This window comes from Pyxicephalus adspersus, chromosome 11, assembly GCF_032062135.1.
Source record: "Pyxicephalus adspersus chromosome 11, UCB_Pads_2.0, whole genome shotgun sequence".
NCBI lineage: Eukaryota > Metazoa > Chordata > Amphibia > Anura > Pyxicephalidae > Pyxicephalus > Pyxicephalus adspersus.
The window spans coordinates 25300260-25321144 of NC_092868.1; the positions used below are offsets into that span (position 1 = coordinate 25300260).

Below are 20885 nucleotides of genomic sequence, written 5' to 3' on the forward strand. Positions count from 1 at the left end.
AGGGAGACGCTGGTTCATTCATCAGGGAAGGAACCAGTAGTCTCAATCCCCGTCACTATTCCTAGGGCAATTCAGGGCTACTAGGGCCTTGGTTCCAGTGTATGAGTATTCCCACCATCAGGGGATATTCATACTGGCAGGAGTCAGGGCTAGGTTAGGGTGTCCGTTTCCCCCTCCCTAGCCTTTGAAGGCCTAGTCCCTGGTCTTTATGCTTCTATTTTCCTCCTGGTGTTCCTCCCCTCCCCCTTATCAGTGACACAGGGTGGTGGAGAATGTTTTATAATAGCTATATGAAAATCCATCAGGTTCCAGTGCTTTCTGCAGCAGTAAGCTCTTATTCATATTTGACACCTCTTCTGCAAAAGCTGCGTTGTTAAGGGTGTCTATTGCTGTATTCTCCAAGGTAGGTAGTAAGCAGTTAGCCAAATAGCCATTTATATGGGAAAGAAGGGTGGATTGGTCTCACAATTGAGAAGAATGTACTAAGGAATAAAGACAGCGTTTCCAGTTTTAAAGATTTGAGAAACTAATCTAGATCGTACATGCAGACTTGAAGGTTGGAAATTCTTATCTGCATACTGCAAGTTGGTGCCCTGGAAAGTACTGAAGCCATTACTGTGACATCTGCAGGAGTTAATATGTTCAGAAGGAGAGGTCAGTGTTGTGAATCAAAATTTCATGGCTTCAGTTTTCCCTAATTTTCGGTGAGGATGAAAAGGACAGTCTTGTTCAGGCATCATTGTATTTGTACTACTGGAAATGTAATGTAGGGTAAATGGTATTATCCATAGAACTTTCAGTACTGAAATAAAGTCTGATCTCCTAAAGTATCATATAAAGTTTATATGAATGTTTAATATAAAGTGATCATTTAAAAATAACAAAAAAAAAAATGCACTGACACAAGGCTGTGTGAAAAACCATAGTCTCCAATCCAACAACTGTGCATAATACTTTTGTATAGTGTCACACTTGTATTGATAGTTAATTATGTAATTGAGTCTTCTTTCCATCCATGAGCTTTCTTTCCAAATTTGTAAGTCAGTCTCCCGTCTACACGTTCCAGAATGCCAGACTTGTAGTAATGTCTGAAAGTAAGATAAAGACATAAATATATGACACCGCAAGGCACTAAGTCAGCACAACTGCAAGGCCTTGCCATGGTAGTGCATTACAAAAAAGATATTGTGCTTTTTTGTTTTTGCACATTAGGGTATTGGCAGCCCATTAAATTATTATATTTGATTGGAAACCCTAATAAAATGTTTGTTAAAGTGTATTAACACACTACATGCATCTAAATGGGCTCTAAAGGTTATGAAAAAAATTCAACTTGAGTCTCTAAAAAAAAAAAAACTCCCCCTTGCAATATAGTTTTATTACCTGTCAATCTTGCCCTTAAATTTGTTATTTTTTCCAGATGGTCTAGTAAAAGTAAAAGTTAAAAAAAGTCCCCTTCTCAAATTCTATATGGTCAGAGCATTTGTCACTTTACTTGTAGGGGGGTGCTGGCTGCAGCAGTTCAGATAAAGGCGGCACTTCTGCCTGTATTTTTCAACAACTGAATGCCTACGCTCCTGCAACATTGGAAGCTGGTGGTCAACATATTAATGCCCTAAAGAGTTGAAACTGGTAGGATCAACAGGTATTACCCCTTAGGCCCTAGATGCCATTCTAAAATTTGTGGGTCATAGACAACAGGGCATCTAGTGCTAAGCCCAGAATTTAAAAGAAAAATGGGCCTCGGACTAAAGAAATAAAACAATTGCCTTAATGTTGAGCTAAAGAGGTTCTATACTGGGCGATTATGTAAACTGCCATTTATTTAGTGACTGATTGCTACACCTGGGATTTTTAGGATTGTAAAACTAAAAATCACATGTGTGGTACCAGTCTATTAACCACCTGGGTGTTAAACCTGACATAGTTCGGGGTAAAAACACTTGCAAAAAGTGTTAAACCCGAACTTTTCCCAGGTGTTTAAAAATATGAACAAACGTTGTATTGCAATCCGATTGTCATACATTGTATGACAATCGGATTACAACTGTAAAAATAATACCCGGTCCCAGCAGCTCCTCCGGACATGTCCTCTCTCTTCCTCCTTCTCCCGGCGAGTGCAGTGACGATCTCTGGGGTTTCCCTGTGACGTCGCTGCATGCGTCGGGGCGGGCGGGAGGCGGGGCGGGAAATTCAAATAACTTTTTGTATTGAACGCAATACAAAAAAGCTGTACCGATACAAAGAAAGCTGCACCAGATTTTTTTTTTGTTTTATAAAAAAAAAATTTTATTATTAAATTTATAAAATTCTGGACATATTTCGGTGAGTTATGCGGTAATTCGGTGAATTATAAGTAATTAGTCAGTAATTCAGTGAATTATAGCCTACAATCTAAAATAAATTTCCATGCAAACAATTTAACACTTTTTGCATGGAAGTACAGAAGTTCGGAAAGAATTAGAATACCCGGCGTTCACGTACGCGTCCCTTGGCGATTCCTGATGATGTCCGTGCATGCGCCCGTCAATGGGGGTCGTAGCGGGAAATTGAAATATTTTGTATTGGATTCAATACAAAGACCTGTATCCAATCCAATACAAAATAATACAAAATATATTTATGTGGTTTTGTCTATAGGTATGTGACGTTGGACTCTGTTTTAAAATTTACCACACTAGGGAGGTGCTTTAGAAAAATATATTACTACACAGTATACCGAATTATTGCATTTTCAGTATTTTTGATTTATTTATGTATTCTTGTTTAAGCTGATTTTTGTGTTTTTATTTAATTTTAATATGTCATTTTTTTTTTTTTACATGATTGTGTGTTTTAAACTTTTTTTATATTCATGATATCTACTAGACCCCTGTTCAGACATATTTCTGTAAGTTACAAGTCTACAATTTAAAAAAAAAAATTTCATGAAAAACAATGTACTGCTTTTTGTACAAACATTTAAGTTACCTTAATAGCAAGAGCCTTGCACTCCTAACTTTAAGGGCCCAAACACACTTTTGCAATATGGTTCTTGCAGTAATGTAATGCATGCTATGTACTTATATGGAACCAAAAGACATGGAGAAAATGTAGCTTCAAAACACATTTGTAGCAGCACACCACAAGGCAGGTAATGCACTCCCATGCATTGTGGTGCACCGCATTAAATATTGGTAAATTTGTGAGTATTGGCAACCTATTCAAAATTAATAGGCTGTCTTATCACAATGCAAGTTAAACGCACAGGGATAGAGAAGTATGATTTTTTTTTTAGTTTCTTTTTTTTTTAAACCTTGAAATTTGTACTTGCTAAATGCTAAAAATCAAAGCTTATCTAGATTTCTGGCTGAAAAAAGAAGTACTTTGACCTCTTCAATTAGGGTAAAAGTTATCCTTATATTTATACCTTAGTGCCCGACTTAACTTCTCATAATTCATACATTTGTTCTTCTTCTGTGCTCCCCATAACTGGGCAAACATGTCAGATCTAACAACACGAAACGTTCCTTCCTTGCGATTTTCCCATCTCACAGCGTCTTGGTTCTTATGTGGGCTCAGTAGAAGGTCACGTACAAACTCCCAAAGGTGCACGCTTTGGTCTGACATGGAAAGAGAACAATCTTTATCAGCACCTGTTCTTAAATTAGTTCAGATACCTACTGCTCAAGTAAATACTAGGTATATTATAGAAAACATTTGGAGGTGTTACCTGCACCCTATGCAATACCCTTTAAAATGTACCTTTTTACTTGCATTCCTTAACAAAAATAGCAGTACACTTTGTAGTATATGAGAGTGCCTAGGTACTCTTGTATCTACAGCCCCAAAGCAGTCTGATGTGCATCATCTGCATCAAATCTTAGGCATTGCTGCCCTTCACTGTATATTAGTCTCAGGACATTTGGAATAAGATTTGATAATGCCACCACTGTTCTATGTACTGTGCTCCTAGCTGGAGGCTCCAACATGCAAAAGCAAAGCCTTGTCTGCACCAAAATGGCCACCACCATCTGCCGTGAGAGCATAAGCTACATTGATGAATAGTCCTTTGCCCTCTGACTGTATAGAGTTCAGTTTCCATTTAAGTAGAAATCCACCACTGGGACCATTGTTTTCTCTCTGAACACAGGCCCCAATTTACACCTTGTAAAACCTAATATAGACAGAAATGTTTAATGATATATTAGAGACCAGATGTTTAATATGTTTCATGCCAATATTCTAAATTTGTAATTTTAGGAAAAAAGATTTTTGTCTTACTTATGAGACTATCAGGGACTTTATTGGCATATATTTAACAACAATAAATTCTAAATCCAAAAAATGAAATCATTTTATTTAATATAAATTAAAAATTTTCCCACATGGTGTTGTGGGGAATGAAAAAATACCAAAACATTTTGTTACATACACACAATAATCCAATTCATGTCACATCAATCAGTTTGTTGTATTCCCCTATGTCTTTATCCACTTGGTCAACGCGTTTCACAGACTTTTGATTCTGCTTCTTGCAATGGATAGGGAATATCTACTTTCAAAATAAATTATTATTATTAATATTATTATTAATAATGTGAACACATTGCATTTTTGTATCTCATGTACAATTATGATTCTAAAGATACATACTTTCAATACTTTTGATCCATATATTTCTTTAAAAAACAGATATTTTTCCTAAATGCCCCCTTTAGTCCACAAGTCATTCAGCAAAGGGCAGAGACAATGTCAGCAGATACAGCTATCAAAACACAACAAGGCGAGTATAGTTTTCAATCCCACTATGATACCAGTAATAGTAGATTTGATCTTCAAAAAAATGTGTTTAAAAATTATTACCTTAATTTAGTTTGTAGGAGCACAAATTGAAGCCATCTACTTATAAGTATGTTAACGGTATGATCACTTCAGGTACATTAATAGGATAATGTGTTCCCTTTAAAACTCAATAATTATAAATGATTGTATGTTATGAATAGCTATAGATGCCCATTAATAATGCGTTATCAATACTAGGTTAAACTCATTCAATGTATAAGAGAAATATATAGCTCACATATAGCTTCAGTACATATCATTTTGGGCATTAACCTACACATAAGTATCACAAAAACACTCACCTAGGCACCGAGAGCTTCCAACTTCAATACACATAGTTTAAAAATATTGTACATATAAATAAAGGATTCACTGGTTGGCGAACATTCAATATATTGCATTAAATTCCCATATGCCACATCCCAAATGTAGACTAAATTGATATGTGCAGAGAAATGGGACATTACCAGCATATATAAAACTATTGGTATATCATATTAAAAAGTAAAGTAGGAGACATTCATTTTTGCAGTGCCCCAGAATGGGAACCACTGTGTCCCTATACTACAATATACAGACATACATCCACTTTTTCATAAAATTATCAACACTTTTAATACCAATAAAATGTTTTAGGAATTTTACATATACCGTCCCATTTCTCTGCACATATCAATTTAGTTTTAAATATTCACATAACTATAAGTGTAGGTAAGCCACTCACCCCAGCATCAACTTGAATATTCTTTCGCATTGAATCATGCTCCAGTTCGAAGTTACACAACTCACCGGCTAGAAGATGGCTGTGGATGCCAAGGCTCGTATACCTACCCATATATATAGCTGGCTATATCTGCTGCTCCTCCCTGGGCATGCCACGTGGAGTGCAGACACGTCGGAAGCACTTGGGATGCACATAGAGCTTGTGTTCCATCAGGAGGCAGGAAGACGCTACTCTCTGTTCTGGAACACAAGCCGCAATGACAGGTCATGCTATTGTAGACAAAGCAATAATGAAACAAGGCTGCCTCAGAACAATTTAAGAGTAAAGATTTGGAAATTAAAAAATGTTTGATAATTTAAAAGGAAAGTAAATAACAAAAAATAAAAAAAAATAAAGTTTGTTTGCGTCAAAGATGCATTTATTAATGGGAAAGCATATAAATGAGGAAATATGCGAACAAAAGTGAAACCTAGACATATGGAGAATTATAGAGACGAGAGCATAGAATCAGATAGTCCATAAACTTCATCAGGATCATTCAAACAAATGAAGAGAATACAAAAACAGAAAGGACACAGAATATGAATCAGGACAAGAATGAAATTTAAAGAAAATGTTCCAATTCTCTTTCCAACATTTCTTTTAGACAGGAGGGAGAATTGGAGCAACAAGGTAATTCAGAAATGAATAAAAAGACAATAGAAAAACAGTTAGATTCAGCAGTTATTCAAGGGTATATTATAGATATTTTCAGAACTTTAAAGGCTCTTTATAATTTATTATGTGAAAGTGATGAGCCAACTCAACCTGACTGAGATGTAACTGATTCATATTCAGGGGTACAGAAAATTAGTAATTGGGATCAATTTATAGGTTAACAAAAATCAAAAAGGTTCCCAGATTTACAACAAAATACCAACATTTGGGCTTGTATTAATTCTAACACCATTGAAATCGAGGAAATGGAACTAAACCAAATTGTCCCTCAAAATGTGTCAAATAAACAAAGAAAAGCAATAAATTATAGAAAATTACAGAAATTAAAAAATTACTATAAAACGTTCAGATAAGAGAGGGCATGTAGTGGTAATGAACACAATCAATACAATCAGATGTGTTTGGAGATTTTAAAGAATAAAGGTATTAAATCATCTCAGAGGAATAAGTAAATAATATCTATTCAGAGTATTATGATTTGTTACATCATACACTAGAAACAGACAATAGGAATTATTGATAAGGAAACATTTACATTTTTTAATATAAAATATCCCAAGTTCCTACCTTTTATAGTCTTCCAAAAGAACATAAACAAAAAAACAAAAACTCCTCTAGGAAGACCAATTGTATCGGGTATTGACTGTATACTGTACTCTGTGAACGAGCAAGTCAAATGGTAGATAACTATTTAAGGGCTTATGTATATGCCTTTCCATTCTTCTTGAAAGATACTTTGGAATAGAAGAGTTGTAATCCCTAAAAATTTAGTTGCACTTGATGTAGAAGCATTGTATTTAAAGCATACCTAAAGTCAACACTTTTACTTTACATAGAAGGGTGGACAACCCTTCTATGGAAGGGTAAAATGTTGTTTTGTTTTTTTTTAAAGTGATCTGATCTTGGGCATGCTCAGAAGGGGCATTTTTCCTACTAGGGGAAAGAAATGCCGATCTCATGCATGCGCAGTGAAATCTTCTCTTTTTTTTTCCCTTCACACAGGCTACGTCACTCGATCTCGCACCTGTGCAGTGTGAGATTGGGTAATGAAGGAAGAAGATGGAAGGGGAGGTTGAAAATGGCAGTGCCTCGTGTTTCCTCTGCGCTGGGACGAAGAAGAATTCTAGGACAACGCAGGGCCAGATCGAGGGAAGGACTAGCGCCATTGGGGGACCTGTGGGATTAAAGGTAAACAAGTGATTTTTATTTTTTTTTAAGTTTAGTTCCACTTTAAGTTGTTGGAACATTCTTTCAAGAAAAAGAAGTGACCTCTTGGGACAGGAATCAGTTTATTCTTGAAAATAAATAAAAATATTTTAATAGGTCATCATTTGGACGGGATCTAGGGAAGTTAGTTTATGCTAGTTCTACAACAAAATCAATTTAAAATTTACTATGTCATACAGCCAAACAAAAATACAATTTTTGGATTTAGAAATTTCAGTTACTACTACAAAGAATACATTATCAGTAAATTTAAAAAACCCACAGCAGGAAAGTTTTTTTGCAACTAGTGCACATCCACAAACTTTGGAAACCGGATTCCATATTCCCAGTATCTACGATTTAAAAGCAATTCATTTGCAAAAGCAAATCATCCACCAGTTAATTTGAAGTTCTCATTACATAATTTTGTGGATTGTAATACAGAATGAGTAATTTATTTAGCATTCAGCAGTTGCAGTGGCTACTTTATTGGAAAAACAAAAAGGAAATTGAAAAACATGCATCCCTGCACTTTATGTGGAACATCCAGGGAGGCGAAGCAGGTACAGCTTGTTTTATATGGGTAAGTATGACAGCCTCGGCATTCACAGCCCGCTCTTAGCCGGTGAGTTTTTAAACTTCACATTCTGTGTTGTTGGAGCACAATTCAGTGCGAAAGAATATTCAAGTTGATGCTGGGGTGAGTGGCTTACTAACACTTATGTAAGCTGGTAATGCCTGGGTGGGTGTTTTTGTGACACTCATGTTTAGGTTAATGCCCCAAAACGACATTGAATGAGTTTAAACTAGTATTGATAAAACATAAAAAAACTGGCATCTATGGCTATTCATAATATACAGTCATTTATAATTATTGGAATTTAAAGGGGATGCACTATTTTTATACTTAAAGTTATCATAAAGTTAATGTACTTATAAGTAGATAGCTTGAATCTGTGCTCTCACAAACTAAATTAGGATAACAGTTTTGCCAATCAGAGGGATACAAATTATCTGAAGATCAAATTTATCAATATTGGTATCATAGTGCCTCTAAAAAATATACTCACCTTGTGGCTGTGTTTGCTGAGGTCTCTACCCTCTGCTGACTAACTTGTAGATTAGAGCAGTGATTTTCAACTAGTGTGCCATGAGGGATCTTTAGGTGTACCGTGGGAAATTATCCAATTACCATTGTCGAGTGTCTGTGCTGTAGTGACTGGCAGAGTAATGTAATACTCTTCCATGTCAGTGGGTGGCAGTAGGTAACATAGTTTTCTTGTTCATTCTTAGAGACAAAAGAATTAGCTACAGAGTGTCATTTTGTAACATTTTTGATTTGTTCAATGTAAAAAATGTGCCGTGGCTCAAAAAAGTTGAAAAACACTGCATTAGAGGGAGCATTTAAAAAAAATATGTTTTTTTTTAAGACGTATATGGATCATGTATAGTAATTATGTCTCTTTAGAATCATAATTGTACATGAGATACAAAAAGGCAATGTGTTCAGAAAAAGGCAAAGTAGATATTCCCTATTTATTGTTACTCCTGAAGAAGCAGAATCAAATGTCTGCCAAACGCGATACGCAAGTGGATGAAGACATAAGGAAATACAATGAATGCATTGATGTGACATGACTAAGGACTTTGTAAAGCGCTGTGCAATATGTCCGCATTATATAAATACTGTGTAATATTGATAATAACGTGACAAGAATTGATTTATTGGGCCTGATTTATTAAAGTTCTCCAAGGCTGGAGAGGATACACTTTCATCAGTGAAGTTGGGTGATGGATCTGGTCCAGAGGAAAACAAAAGTGCTACAAAAGAATAAAAAACCTCCATTTTATTTCAGACATGTACTTTTTAAAACATAATTTCAACATATAAAACATGCAATCAATTAAAAGACAAATCACATGGCTTAACCTCACAGTTTGTGCACATATACAATAAAAAAACTACAGCAGTCGGGGTTCAGGGTATGGGAAGCCAGTACTTTCCATAATACCTGCCTTGCATGCAGTGTGGGACTGGGAACAAGTACCAGTATTCAAAATACCATCTATATAATTAGCCATTAAGCTATATAACTTTAGCCATATTATATGCACAGCAAGGATTTTTGAATATATTATCAACAATGTATTACTAAAAAGATCAGTGAATATGGCCTTAAATGAATGGTAATAACATTTTAGGTACTGGTGACATTTTGGAGACATTACCTTCACCTGATACCAGGTCACACTAATTCAGTGTTCTTTATAAAACCTGACCCCGATTTTAACATGATGATGGCTCAGAATGCTGTAGGTAATATTTTTATTGTCTAAAACATTGATATGGGATATCTTGTTTCACATAGTTCTTTGGATATCTGTTTGCTTTGTTGATCTGCTATCAAATCCCCTGAAGAAGCAGCTGCTGCTGTGAAGCGCATCGGGATGCAGATAAAATACATTTGGTAGTTTTTTTATTGTGCACAAATTGTGAGGTAAAGCCATGTGATTGTCTTTTTATTGATTGTATGTTGTATATGTTGACATTATGTTTTTTTGCATGTTTGAATTAAAATGGAATTTGTAATCCTAGTTATATAGGTATAGGTATGCCAGTAATTTCCTGCTTAGGTCCACTTATGGGAAGTAGGACTATTATTTTCCTCTCATTGTTTAGGGATATGACATTGTTTGATATATGCATTACCTTTTAAACAGGATTTTTTGTGTGCAGTTTGTTGGATCTGGTCGAGGATTCAAAACATTTGCTAGTAAATAGCAAATTACTTTCCAGGTTCCATTCCAGGTTTGCTGGATCTTCCAGCTTTACTGATGAAAGTGTATCCTCTCCAGCCTTGGTGAGCTTTAATAAATCAGGCCCATCGTGTGTATGCCATGTAGTAAAGTTTTTAAAACGTAATAAATAAATTGTTAGGGACATTATCAGCATTTAATTAATGATAGTGTCATAAGTGAGAAAAAAATCTTTTTGCTTAAAATATTTAATAGTTCCCTTAATCACCCAGGAGGAAAACTCACTTTTAAATTAGTAGTGCAATGCCATCCTTTTCTCTTCCTGAGAAAGTCTCCATATTCCTTTTGGTTCTAATTTCTTTCTGCTAGAGCCTCTTACTGCAAACCAAAACTAGAAAGTTTCCAAAAATTATAGTGCAGCCTTCTCTGGACCTGACTGCATCTTAAAAGGGGCCCCTTCACTCCCCCACATCTCTGTCAGCCCTGTAGTTTCTTATGAAACATCTGTAAAATTATATATCCTACATGTTCTCTTTCATTTTCTAACATCTCTCACACAAACAGCCACCATTCTAGCATGTACAATCACCAATTCAATCATCTTTTATACTCCCACATGCTTGAAGTGCAATCAGGGTCATTCTCCAAACACTGACTATTCATTTACACCTGTAAGGAAGACCTTTTAATATTTTACAGCCATATATAAAAGAGCATTAGAGAAGGACACATGTAGCATGAATAGATGGATAAAAAAAATACAGCGGTGCCTCGCTACACACAGTATCTTGTTGCAGAATTTTCGGGTTACAAAAGAAATTTTAGATGAAATTTTGTTTCTGAAACCGAAAGGAGCTCCCGGATATGAAACACGGGTTACAACATGTATGTGCTCGGCTCGTCTCGCCTCACTGGGGGTCGAGTTGCTCAGGCTACCACAGCCTCAGTCTGCTTGGATGCATTGCCTAGCAAACATCTCTGACCGTGTCTCGAGTGATTGCTGCGCTGTATTGCAATTTATTTTTGCTACATTTTTTGCGTCCGCTGTATACTGTATATCCTAATCTCTCATAGGTCCCAAGAAAGCTACCGAAAAGGACCCAGGGAAGAGGAAACACGTGAGAATTACACTGGAAGGAGATCATGGCTAAGCATGAGGCTGGGATGCGCCTGGTTGATCTTGCCCGCCATTTCGGAAAATTGACCATTGGTACAATATTAGCTAGTAAGGACGCCATTAAGAAACCTGACGTAGCTAAGGGTGTTGCTGTAATGATGAAACAACACCCTCAAGGTATGGAAGATGTTGATAAGCTCTTGCTCGTTTGGATAAATGAGAAGCAGCTGCCTGGAGATAGCATCTCAGAGGCCAATATATGTGCGAAGGCTAAGCAGCTGCACACTGATCTTGTGAAGAAGACCCCTGGAAGCACTGAAGAGGATATTGAGATATTTAAAGCCAGTAGAGGCTTCATTCATGTTTTTTTCATGGTTGTGCTAGCTCGGACAAAGCAGCAGCCGAACGATACGTCAAGAAATTCAAACACTTTGTGAACAGTGAGGGGTATGTACTTCAACAAGTTTTTAACTGTGATGAGACTGGCTCCTTCTGGAAGAAGATGCCAAAAAGAACCTACATAATGGAAGAAGAAAAGGCTTTACCTGGCCATAAGCCTATGAAAAACAGACTAAATCATGTGTTGTATAGTAAAGCAAGTGGTAACTGTAAAATTAAGCCCTTGCTTGTGTATAATGCTGAAAATCCAAGGGTTTATTAAAAAGTATAAAGTGCAAAGCAAACGCTAACCATTATGTGGAGGGCTAACAGTAGAGCATGGGTCACAAGGCAGTTTTTCACTGAGTGGGTGAATGAGGTTCTAGGCCCATTAATCAAAAAATATTTATTGGAGCGATGGTTACCATTTAGAGCTGTGTTTATCCTTGATAATGCGCCTGCTCACCCTCCAGGTTTGGAGGAACAGTTGTTGGAGGAATTCACCTTCATAAAAGTCAAGTTTCTTCCACCCAACACCACTCCTCTCACGCAGCCCATGGATCAGCAAGTCATTGCTAATTTCAAGAAACTCTACACAAAGTCACTTTTTGTGCTTCGAAGTGACTTCAGACACTGAGCTAACCCTCAGAGAGTTTTGGAAAGACCATTTTAATATTTTTAGCTGTATTAAACTCATTGACTCAAGTGCTGGAATGGAGTGTCTCAGAGGACACTGAACTCTGCTTGGAGAAATCTGTGGCCCGATTGCGTTCCAGGACGGGACTTTGAGGGGTCTGAGAATTAACCTGATGCACCTATTGTCGAGGACACGGTCTTTCTTAGCAAGTCCTTGGGCTTGGAGGTGGATGATGCTGACGGGGAGGATTTGGTGGAGGAACACAAAGACGAGCTGACAATCGAAGAACTGCAGGACCTACGGCAAGAACAGTAGAAGCATGCAGTTGAAAAACTTTCTTCAGAGGAGGAGAAGCCAGGAGAGGATGTCCCTTCCTCATTAATGAAGAAAATGTGTGGAGCTTGGAAGGAAGGGCAAGATTTTGTGGAAAAAACTCCCAAAAAATCAGTAGCAATCTGTGCCATGAACACTTTTAATGATAATGTGATGTCTTATTACAGGACAATTTTAAATAAAAGACAGAAGCAAATTTCCCTAGACAGATTCTAGTGAGACAGGGACCAAGTGAGCCAAAGGCAAGTCCAAGTGGTATGTCATTTAAACGTTCAAGACAAGATACTAGTCCAGAAAACTTCTGAGAAGTTCTCATGAAAAGGAACTACCAATTCCAAACACTAACCCCTCCCCACCCTTTTTACCGTCTTCCATACACCAAAAAGAGTCCTCATTAAAGGTAAAGTTTTCATTGATTTTTCTATGTAACATTATTTTCTATATGTTGTATTGTATTTAAAAAAATGTGTATTTTTTGTTTTTTTTTTCTTATTTCTATTTCCATTATTTCCTATGAAAAAATTTGATTCCAGTTACAAAATTTCAGATTAAGAAATGTTTTTTGGAACTAATTAATTCCGTAAACTGAGGCACCATTGTATATATGAATGAACATGACAGTCAGAAAGCTAGCACTTCTGAAGGTAGACCAACAATGGCATCCCACATCTTCTTTTACAATTACTCAAATGTTTCATCATATCAATCAATAAGTTTATAGCCTACATCACCATTACTAAGCTCAGCACAGTGGCTACCCATGTCAGCTGCCGAATATTTATTGCAAGATAAAAAAAACTGCAATAGTAACCAATCAGAATGCATCCTTCTGTGACACAGTTTCCATAAACTGGAGAAAGCCTAAAGTCTCACTCACTGGTTCTGCTTCCTTTGCCTTCCTTGTGGTTGTTCTCTTTCCGTGTCTCTGGAGATGGCTCTGAAATTCTTGTTTCTTAATAGCACAGAATGAAAGTTACAATGTTAATAGACAAACACTCTTACCTTCTTTCATTGAAAGGTTATGGGGGAGATCTAACTAAAATGAATGCAATAGTTTACCTGTGACCAATAAATTACATTGTATTATTTTGTACTACAACTGTCACCTAGCCAATTATAATACAATAGGTTTCCAATCAGTAAAATGTAAGAATGTGTAAAAGTGTAACATAAGACAAAAACCTATTGGGGTATTAGTGAAGGATATTTAAATGCTTATTAACCCTTTATTTTGTTATATAAATGTTTTTTTGTGGAGTTTAATCAAACTATTAAACATCAAACAGATACAATGATAACACAGAAACACTCTATAGTTTCTTTACAACAGTTTAGTTTCCATGTACCAAAGCTAGTATCTTCATATATGAAGACTGGAGCTGAACAGAAATAAATTGGTGGTGTAGTATGAATCGTAATAGCATTTCATCTCTGGCCAAGTGTACCGTCTGTGACCCTGGCATATGGGTCTTCATTCATCCTTAACTTGAACTCCTGTCACTGGCCTTCATAATGGTAGATAATAAAAAGGCAGTCTGAAGGGAAGAACTGTAAGAGCTATGCCTTTAATATTTTCAATATATAAAATAGATTTTATTATAGTTTTCCTGTTTGTTGTTATTTTTAGCATTTATTGCTGTTATTATTGATGACTCTCCGCACACAGCTTTATTTATTAAACACATTTAGGCAAATCAAAGGAAGGAGAAGAAAAAATCTCTAACATTAGGTACAGCAAGACTCAGATTTTATGAAATGACCCCTGGATAAAGTTTATGTATAGAGATGTCAGGTTGATGGTAAATATCAGCTCCACCTGGTCTGGTCCCTGCCCTGGATATGCCATCTTGAAAGATTGTGGTAGCAGATGTGTTAATTTATGGTTTTAATATTTGGCAGAAGTTATTTCAAACATGATACCAGACTTACCAGGCTTGAGGAAGCTTTTGTTGTAAAATACATCACACATCTATTAGATTCAATGTGCAACCAATGTAGTGTTTAGAGTAAAAATATAGATCTCTCGATTTTCCAATAATATAACAAATTATGCTTTTTGATGAAAAGTGGTGCATTTTAAAGAGGTATTTAAAGTCTATTAGACCCAGCTTCCTCCCCTGCCTAGTGAAGGTCACTGTTCCAAGTATTTGTCCATATTTAGGTGCCGAGGCTATTCACAGCCAGACAAATGTAATTTTCAGGTGCTGATCAGCAATAGTAGCTATTGTATTTTTCTCAGAAATAATCACTGTAAGCACCATCTTTTTATTTTTTAAAAACTGGAAAAATGTCTTTATATAGATAACACTTTTGCTGATGAGTAAATGATGGCTAAATATATTTCCTTCCTTATCTTCCCTTTAGCTGATCTGGCTACATTTAACTGAAACCTGATTGCAATGGGTTGTGTGCAGCATCACTGCTTTTATGAATGGTCTTAAAAAAGCCAATTGGTCATTTTTGACTGTGAATATTCTTACATTCAATGCCTATTCATGCAAGAGTTAAAAATGCAAATAAAGGCAATGTGCAAACATTTATAATATCAGAACATACCCTCATAATGGGGCAATGTCTTATTCTTCTCACCACAGGCTGAAGTCACAAGCTCTGCATCCTCCTGTAAAACCTGTTGGTCCAAATTCCTTCTGTGTGATATCACTGTGTCTAACCGTTCTACAAGGAGAGGAAACATTACCGGTAAACAGCATGAGGAGTGGAGATGTATATTGTTCATATAGACAGGACTGTGGTTAATATTGTACCAAAGGCTTTTATTTCTCAGAGCAAGGGGAATTTTAGTAAGCTTTGCTTGAAAAAGGCTGAGATGTTTTCAGAACTAGCAAAAAATTAATTTGATTAAAAAAAAAAAAATCAAGCAATACAGATTAAAGTTGTAGATTAACGCTCTATGGCAATTTATATTTTAAACAACATTTAAAGGGTGCTCCAGTTCTTGGAAAAAGGAACAAAATATTAGTATTGACCAGGTCACAATTTTTTTTATGAGAGATGCACGTCAAATAAATTCTCAATGAAAGCCAGAACCTCACATGTATCAGATCTCCTGCTTCATATTGTATTTGTTTCAAATTTCTTTCAAAACTTTACTTGATCTACTTGATTTTCAGTTTTGGGTTTCACCTCTGGGGCTCTGTTGTAGCCACCCATCCATGCCGTTTGAAGTTCAGCCTGCGAATTAAAGACCCTGTCCACACTAACAGGTACAGGTAGCATGAATTTCAGTTAAAGCGTTTATAAGCATTTATACATTTTTAAACTGCAAAGTGTGTTTTCTTTAACACTTAAAATTGTGATGCCTAAAAGTGTTCTTGTCCAAACTGGTTCATTGAAAGGAATAGGAACTTCACACATGGGCATTTATAGACTAGGGAAACAGTCTAAGTAGTCTTAGTGTAGACTAAGGCTATCTACACATCAGATGATTCTCGCCCGATACAAATAATCTGCTCAGAATCTGAAATGTTTACAAAGGTCGTTCGACATTATCCTGATGGATCCTCAATGGAACCTCTATACAAAATCAAGGAGAACAGAACAGTGGGGTGCCACTCACTCATTCTCCCCCTCCACTCTGCATAGAACTGTGTACAGTGCTCATTTTTTTATCAGGTACTCTTTTGTTGCTGGAAATGATCAGGAAAGATTGTTTCCAGCAACAATTATTGAATGTGTGTACGCCATAGGTCTGGTGTTTGTTTTAGAAATGTAAACTAATTGTTGAGTGATAATTTTTTCTCTTACTTGGTCTGAAAGAAAAAATGCACCAATAATCATAACATTGTCATTACATATTTTGAGGTATGTTTTACAATGGTGGAAAACTCATCTGGTAAAAAAAAATAGTTTTGTGTCTAATCTTTAACTTTTTTTGTAAAACAGCCCAATGAACATCCTCCAAGAGTAGTGAGTCCATTATTTTTGGGGTTGTATATACAGATAAAGATTCAAGTAAGAATACACATGCCCCCTGTATATATGTATATAGACAATATTTGGCGTTTTAAAATTAACCTGTGCCAATGCAGAAGAAAACAACGGATCAACCTAAAAACCTTCCAAAACAGCTTAACATATGTTGCTATCCTTTGCCCCCCAACAGCTCTATTCAGCCTTGTTTGGAGCTTACACTGCTCCTTTACCTTTCTGGATGTTACAGTGCTGGGCCAATTGCCAAGGTCCAGCGTCGTCACACGGAGTAAGTCACAAAGTTCTCCATATCTGGAAATTTTGGACATTTCTTAGATCCCAGTGCCTGAATGCCATGCATTAAAGGGAACCTCTGTCTTTGTACTTTATGTGTTTCAGGTAGCTTTGTATTTGAATCCATAGAATACCATTAAAACAGGACAGGGTAATATCATGTGGGACATTAGTTCTCCAAACCATACAAATCCATAGAAAAAAAAAGTGCTCTGGTTCTTAAAAGGAACTTTAAACAGGCCTACTGCACATGACTGATCTGTTGTTAGTTTTGCACTTGATTGACCAGTTTATTCAATTTTCCAATTGGCAATGGATGGACCAGAAGTCCAAAATAAGGCACACATGTGAAGAATATTTTGCCATTCTGACTGTGGGGTACGGTGAAGCAGAGGATAGATGGGTCCTCCCAATCGGATTTGCTAAATTGTTTGTACACACAACAATTTTGTGATTTCGTCAGTATCTACCAACACATATCCAACAACATCCATTTAAAAATCCAAAAATTGTTCACTGTTGAATTCACTTAAGATCCAATCATTTTATGGGATCAAAAATTAGGCTAAAATTAGGCTAGGAGAATCGGTGAACTAAATGCGTTTCTGAGTTTTTAAACCACAATTAGATTTCTCTACCTCATATCTAGCACACTCTCTCACATTTATTAACCCATGTTTTTTCTTCAATTCTAGAGATCTACATCCTAATTGCAGAATTAACTTTGGACTAGGAAAAAAGGGCTCTACCCCCAAAAGCATGTCCTTCAAAACAAATGATGAGTGTAAAAAAAATATGTATCAAGAACAAAGAACTGTTATAACTATTTTACCTTCCTGGTACTGTCAAGTGGACTGGTGAATGCATTTGTTATCTGCACACTTACCTGTGAACTGAGGTATCGTCTCATCAATGATCGTGTTGTCGGTCACACTGCAGAACTCCGTGTCTGTATCCATGGAGGAATACTCAGGAGAGGTGAGGAAAGCCAAAAACGATAAATCTGTGTCACTTGTTCCCAAGCTGCACTCCAACTGGTCCCAGGTGTTTGGATTATGGTAATATTCTAAAAGATGTATAGGTTAGAATATTATGGAAAGCATGGGTGGGTAATTGTTTCTAATGAATGCTATACAGCACTAGAAATATGTATTCAATAACAAGGGATGTTGAACATCACTACATGTGTACTTGGAATGAGAGTATCAGTGCAGAATTTTTGTTAAAGTATTTTTGGTACCACAAAGATGTCTTATTTTTTATTTTCACATGTCTGATGGTCATTAGGCTTATGGGTTGTTTGATATTTAGGTACGCAATAATCACATCTTAAAAGGAGGTATAAAAGCTACTAATCACTACATTACTTCTCACTATTCCTCAATTCTCATGCCCAAATTAACCATAATCTCCATCTCTCCTATAACCAAAATATAGTCTTCAAACCTAACAACTCAACGGAATCACTAGCCCTTGCCATGATGATTAACCTCAATGTTACTCATAACATTACCCTAACTTCAACATGAATTCCTAAAACACTACCTAGGTAATTCTACCCATATGTTTAATCACTTTGTAATGCTCAAGATGATCCTTAACCTAATCCTAATTTAAACTCAAATTCCTAGGGTCAGTCATTATACTATCACAGGAAAAATTGCAATGAAATGATTAGTACCATTAATGGTACTAGCATTAGTACCATTTTATCTGTCAATTGCAGGAACACTTTCTGCATGGAGTGTTTTTTTGCTGCCTACTCCATGCCATGTTAGATCAGGGAACTACCCAGTCCTGTTACTAGACTAACATGATCAGATGTCATATCACACAAGGCATTCAAGGTTGGTTATGCAGATAGCTGTGCATCAGTACACATGGATCAGGTAACTGAAAGAATAGGGCAGGATGTTCTTTTATTCTGGTAGACCCAAGGACCCACCTGGATTACAATTGCAGAAAGAGGGCCAGACTGTCAATCAATTCTTTTTTATGTTACAATGCATTGCTGACAGTTATAAGTCAATGACGTAGCTTTTATTTATATTTCTAGGAAGGCTACCAAACCACACACTGCTGAACTTTTCTATTAGAAAGACTTAATCCTAAAATGAAAGTATCTCTTATCCTATGAGAATGGGTTACTTGTGGCCAGCAACATGATATTCAAACCACACCAGTTCCCAAGGGCACGATCTACCAACCTTGATCATTTCCCACATCAATTCTAATGAAATACATTCCCAGGGAAACCGTGTCACTAGCCCATAGTGGCTTCTCCAAAAATGGGGTAGTCTTACCATGGGGACAAAGCCAGCAATGAATACATGGATGGATATAACCCTTCAATCTAAAATTGATAAAAATGAGCAAGCATTGAAGAACAAAGAAAGGCAAACCAAGGACGTGGTGCATTTTTGCGCAGAAATGTCTAAATATGAAGACAGACTAATGAGGCAAAAAACCACTATTCACTGGAAAGACTGGTAAACAACAAGAACAAAAAAATGGGTAGAGTTCCACTTTAAACACGATTTCCTGTTCGGTCTTACCTGTTACCAATGGCTGGTTGGTGCTGCTGCTCAGTTCAGCTGTCAGATTGGTCAGAATGCTGAATGGCACAGCTGCAGTGTGGTACATCTTGCCAGGTCTTACGCTCCAGCCCTGCATGCAGTCAAGTGCAAGCTCTGCTGGCCAGGCAAGGAGAAATCACCAGTGATGCGAATCCTGCATTCAGGTACTGATGTTTATGGCCAGTGTGTGTGGACTGCTGAGTGATAGGAAAGTGAGACAGGGGTAAGGGCTCTAGAAATAGTGGTAGAACAAGAATAAGCAGTTTCCAGTACATTAGAAACAATAAGACAGAGAATTTTACTGGTAACGTAGGTGGATTGTCTCTACCTGATCCTTATTTATTCACAATGCAGGTCTTCCAAGAAGCCTCCCCACTCAATAGGCTTTTAATCAGGGTTTTTCATGTTCTTTGTTTTTTGGGTAGCACTGCTTTTCCAGAGTTTCTGTTGAATGTATCAGCATGGCTAGCTGCCAAATCTCAACCTGTTATTAACTGCAGGCACTCCCTACAAGTTTATCTGGGGAAACAAGGAGTTACTGTAAACTGACAGGCAGGTTGGACTCTGAATGATACCACAGCAGAAATAATAATGATAGAAAAAAAAGTTATTTAAAAGTCTCAGGTCACTATTTGCTTCTAAATCATAATAGGTCAAATCTGAAATGATCATTTAATTGTGAATGTCATTCTAGGGTGAATGATGGTGCCATTGGCCTTGTATTAGTGCCATCTGGTGGATTTTTTCATGTTACATTTAAACATTTTTCTAAGTTTCATTGTTATGAATGTTTGTCAAAGGGAATTGTTTGTTGCCCTTAAAGTGAATTGTCCAAATAGAAATATGCATAGTTCAGTTTCTACCGTTTTGACGGATGACTTGCTGCACAGTGTGGGACCTGACACAGAGACTGATGTTTATAGGGACACTAATGGATACCCTAAATTGTGGTTAAAATCCTAAATGCTGCATATTATTACACAGTATTTATATAGCGCCATCATATTACGCAGAGCTGTACAAAGTTGTTAGTCATGTCACTAACTGTCCCTCAAAGGAGCTCACAATCTAATGTGCCTACTATAGTCATATGTCATGAATACAGTCTAAGGTCAATTTAGGGGGAAGCCAATTAACCTAACTGCATGTTTTTGGGATGTGGGAGGAAACCAGAGTACCTGGAGGAAACCCACACAGACACGGGGAGAACCTGCAAACTCCATGCAGATAGTGCCCTGGCTGGGATTCGAACCTAGGACCTAGCGCTGCAAAGGCCAGAGTGCTAACCCCTGAGCCAGCGTGCTGCCCACATGCTAATAATCAATAAAAATGAGGTTCTGATACATGTCCCCCATGGTAGTGCCCAGCTCTCCATTTTTGGACAGTTTACCT

The 20885-nt window shown here is 36.8% G+C and overlaps 1 protein-coding gene across 1 annotated transcript; it reads right to left on the reverse strand.

Moving 5' to 3' along the window:
• Positions 1-760: 760 nt before the first annotated feature.
• On the reverse strand, positions 761-19560 carry LOC140340218 (ETS-related transcription factor Elf-4-like). The gene is made up of 6 exons (XM_072425274.1): positions 19473-19560; positions 17804-17983; positions 15250-15369; positions 13571-13645; positions 3410-3602; positions 761-1088 (listed from the first exon to the last, which is right to left on the reverse strand). Exons 1-6 carry the CDS (start codon positions 19558-19560, stop codon positions 989-991), a joined length of 756 nt encoding a protein of 251 aa, XP_072281375.1. The 3' UTR covers positions 761-988.
• Between the last annotated feature and the right edge of the window lie 1325 nt (positions 19561-20885).